Source organism: Neopelma chrysocephalum, unplaced genomic scaffold (assembly GCF_003984885.1).
Source record: "Neopelma chrysocephalum unplaced genomic scaffold, ASM398488v2 Primary Assembly neopelma1_90442, whole genome shotgun sequence".
NCBI lineage: Eukaryota > Metazoa > Chordata > Aves > Passeriformes > Pipridae > Neopelma > Neopelma chrysocephalum.
Window position 1 is genome coordinate 1 of NW_020919263.1, and position 3,111 is coordinate 3,111.

Genomic DNA, 3,111 nt, shown 5'->3' on the forward strand with positions numbered 1-3,111 from the left:
TGGTGACAGCAGCCGGTGGCACCCGGTCTCCCCTGGGAAGGAGCCATTGTCCCTGGCACGGGGACACCCCAGCACCACCCACAGCCCCCCACGGCAAACACAACCACCCCACTCAAGGCAAATCCCCGCCGGTAGCAGCTCCACGCCGGCTCCCTTTGGCTGCAGCAGCCACCCCTCTGGAGAAGGTTCTGGAAGCAGGTTCGCGCCCCCGGCACTGCCACCGGCAGCCCCTGGCACTGCCCCACGGGTGACACCCAGAGCGCGGCGGCTCCGCAGCCCCCGTGCACGGTGACCCCACGGGGCCACGCAGATCCACAGCAAACCCCACGGCACAACTGCAGGGGACGGTGGCCAGGCCGGGCCGGTGACGGCCCCGGTGAGCACCGGGCACGAGCGGGTCTGGGCACGCGCCGGCCGCCCCCCTCACTGCTTGGGAGGGGTGTCCCCACGGAGGGCTCGCCCGGCGCCGGCCGACACCATGTGCACCGCGTCCTCCAGCTCGTAGAAGGCCTGGAAGAGGTCTGGCGAGGTGGCCTGGCACTCCAGGTACCGCCGCAGCGTGGCCAGGCTCCTCCAGACCTCCCGCTCCGAGGGGCAGGGCGGCACGGCCGCCAGCTCCGCCGCGTCCTCGCCCTCCGCCATCCCCTCGTCCCCGTCCACCTCCGCCGGCTCCCCGCCGCGCTCCAGCTGCTCCCGGCCCAGCAGCCCATGTCCCAGGCTGAGGGATGCGGCCTCGGCGCCGGCGTCGGGGATGAAGCCGGCGGCACGGAAGCAGCCGGCGATGAGCCCCGGGGACACGTCGCCCCAGGCCTGCGCCAGCATGTGCAGCACATCCAGCAGGGTGGGCTGCCCCGCGCCGCGCTCCGCCGGCAGCCACCGCAGCAGCCGGCGCCGGTAGTGGCCCTTGAGGTCGCCGGCGATGCCGCGGTCCAGGGGCTGTGCCGGGGCGGCGGCTGGAGGGACGAAGACCATCCTGACGTTGGACAGCTGGAGGTAGGGGTGCGCCTCGTGCTTGGCGAGGAGCAGGAGGACGCTCTTCCCCTGCCGCCGCATCCCCTCGTTGAACTCCCGCAGCCACTCGGCGAAGAGCGGCGGGGTCAGGCCGCCCCGGCTGCCGGCGCGGTAACTCCACGGCATCTGCTCCAGGTTGACGCCGCGCAGGCAGCGCGGCCGGGGGCTCTCCCCCAGCGCCCGCAGCGGCACCTTCTCGGAGCCGCTGGCGTTGGCGCAGAGCAGCAGCGTGAGCCGCTCGCCGGGGCAGCCGGCCGGGAGCGGCACCGCGGCCTCCCCGCAGGAGAAGATCTCGGAGGGCGCGTAGCCGCGGAGGAGTGCGGGCAGCACCGCGCCGGACCAGTGCTCCGCCGGCGGCTGCTCCGCGTCCCCTTTCTCCGCCGGCAGCTTCTTGAAGGCCGCGACGCGCGCCAGCCACCCGCCGCCGGGCTCGGGGGGGCCGGGCCGGCCCAGCGCCCCTGCCAGGTGCTTGGCCCTGAGCTGGAGCAGCGGGCGGCCCGCGGGCAGGTCGGCGGCGCGGGCGCCCTCCACCCAGCGCAGCAGCGCGGCCTCGAGCGCCGCGTCCTTGCCCTCCCGCTTGCGCTTGCGCTCGGGGTCCCCGCTGCGCTGCCACTCGCTCAGGATGCGCTCCTTGTTCTTGATGATGCGGCAGATCTGGGGCTGCGACACCCCGAAGCGCTTGGCCAGCTCGCTCTGCGACACCTTGGGTCCCTCCAGCATCTCCAGCACCCGCACCTTCTCCGTCAGCGACAGCTCCTTGCGCTCCTTGCGCGGCGCCGCCGTGGCCCCCTCGGCCGTGCCCGGGGCGCGGCCGGCGCAGGGGCCCGGGCGGTGGGTGCTGCCCGTAGCCCGCAGCCCTGCCGGCTCGGCGAGGCCCCTCCCGCAGTGGCCGCAGCCATAGCCGCGCTCCACACCGCGGGCCAGCCGGTGCCGCACCAGGTCCGGCTTCTGCCCGACGCCTCGGCCGCACTCGGGGCACTCTGGCGGCGGCTCCCCCGCCCGGCAGCGGCGGCTCTCGAAGGCGGGGAGGGAGGTGATGAACCCCGCGGTACCCGCATCGGGATTCGGCTCCGGCTCGGCGACGCTGCAGTAGCTGCAGCCCCGCTCCTGCAGCGGGATGAGGAATTCGGCGGGGCCCGCGTGGTGGGCCGGAGGGGAGCAGGGGGGTGGGGACACCCCCTCCTCAATCTTCACCTCCTTCCCCAGCCAGTCCCCTGAGGAGACAGGAGTGAGTTGGGGAGTGGCCTCCTCGCCGGGAACGCCGTGGCTCGGCAGGATCCGACCCATCACCCGATCCCCGTTCCCATTCCCACCTGTCCCCGTGTCCCGCTCACCCTGGGAGGGGCCGGCGGGTGCCGCACGTGGCCGGGGGCCCTGGTGCTCCCCGTAGTGCCCCACGGCCACCTCCACCACCTCGTCCCCTCGCTCCACCTCGGCCAGGATGTCGGGTTTGGTGACGGCGTAACCTGTCACGGAGACAAGAGGAGGGACGGTCCGTGATGCCACCGCAGACCCCACCGGAGATGCCATTGGTCACAACAGGCCGGCGTTCACATCCCCCACCACAGCTGCCCGTGGAGCCACCCCGTGATCTCCTGATCCCGGTGAGCGCTCGCCGCGCTCACGGCCGGGCCACGACCGGCAGCACCGGGACCGGTGCCGGGATGGCCCCGGCGCCTCACCCAAGTCGACGGGATGCTGGCGGTCCTCCTTCATGGCACCGGCCCCGTCCCGGTCCTCGGGGAGCCGCAGCAGCGCCCGCTCCCAGTACCGCTCCCGGTGCTGCTCCCGCCGAGGCCTCCCCGGTGGGCGGGGGGGGGTTCAGTGATGCCGCACCGGGATGACGGCGCGCGGCCGGGCGGCGGGACGCGGGCGGCGCCCGTGGCGGGGGCGGCGAGTCCCGTCGAGCCGCGGTGGCGGTGCCGCACCCGTCCCTGTCCCCGTCCCGTCCCCGTCCCTGTCCCCGTCCCCTCCCGGTGCCGGTGGCGGGGCCGCGCGCGGGCCGGGGGCGGTGGCGGCGGGAGCGCGCGTGACGCGGGGCCCCGCCCCCTGCCGGCGCCCCGCCCAATGGACGCGCGGTCCGCGCGGCGCCCCGCCCAA

General features: G+C 75.4%; 1 protein-coding gene across 2 annotated transcripts; it reads right to left on the reverse strand.

The window, feature by feature from the left end:
* Positions 1-316: 316 nt before the first annotated feature.
* Positions 317-2,951, reverse strand: LOC113979911 (tigger transposable element-derived protein 3-like). Of its 2 annotated transcripts, none has more exons than XM_027707191.1 (3): positions 2,694-2,951; positions 2,346-2,477; positions 317-2,225 (listed from the first exon to the last, which is right to left on the reverse strand). In XM_027707191.1, the coding sequence occupies exons 1-3, from the start codon at positions 2,725-2,727 to the stop codon at positions 424-426; spliced, it is 1,968 nt and encodes a 655-aa protein (XP_027562992.1). In that variant the 5' UTR covers positions 2,728-2,951; the 3' UTR covers positions 317-423. The 2 variants fall into 2 exon arrangements, with proteins under 2 accessions (XP_027562992.1, XP_027562991.1); XM_027707190.1 differs by having other exon boundaries at positions 2,325-2,477.
* Positions 2,952-3,111: the final 160 nt, after the last annotated feature.

Bases quoted from the DNA above. Each gene is read 5' to 3' on its own strand.
- LOC113979911 (XM_027707190.1), bottom strand. From the start codon at position 2,727: ATGAAGGAGGACCGCCAGCATCCCGTCGACTTGG. The intron at 2,478-2,693 runs GTGAGGCGCCGG...TCTCCGTGACAG, and splicing joins CCAGCATCCCGTCGACTTGG to GTTACGCCGTCACCAAACCC. The intron at 2,226-2,324 runs GTGGGAATGGGA...CTGTCTCCTCAG, and splicing joins TGAGCGGGACACGGGGACAG to GGGACTGGCTGGGGAAGGAG.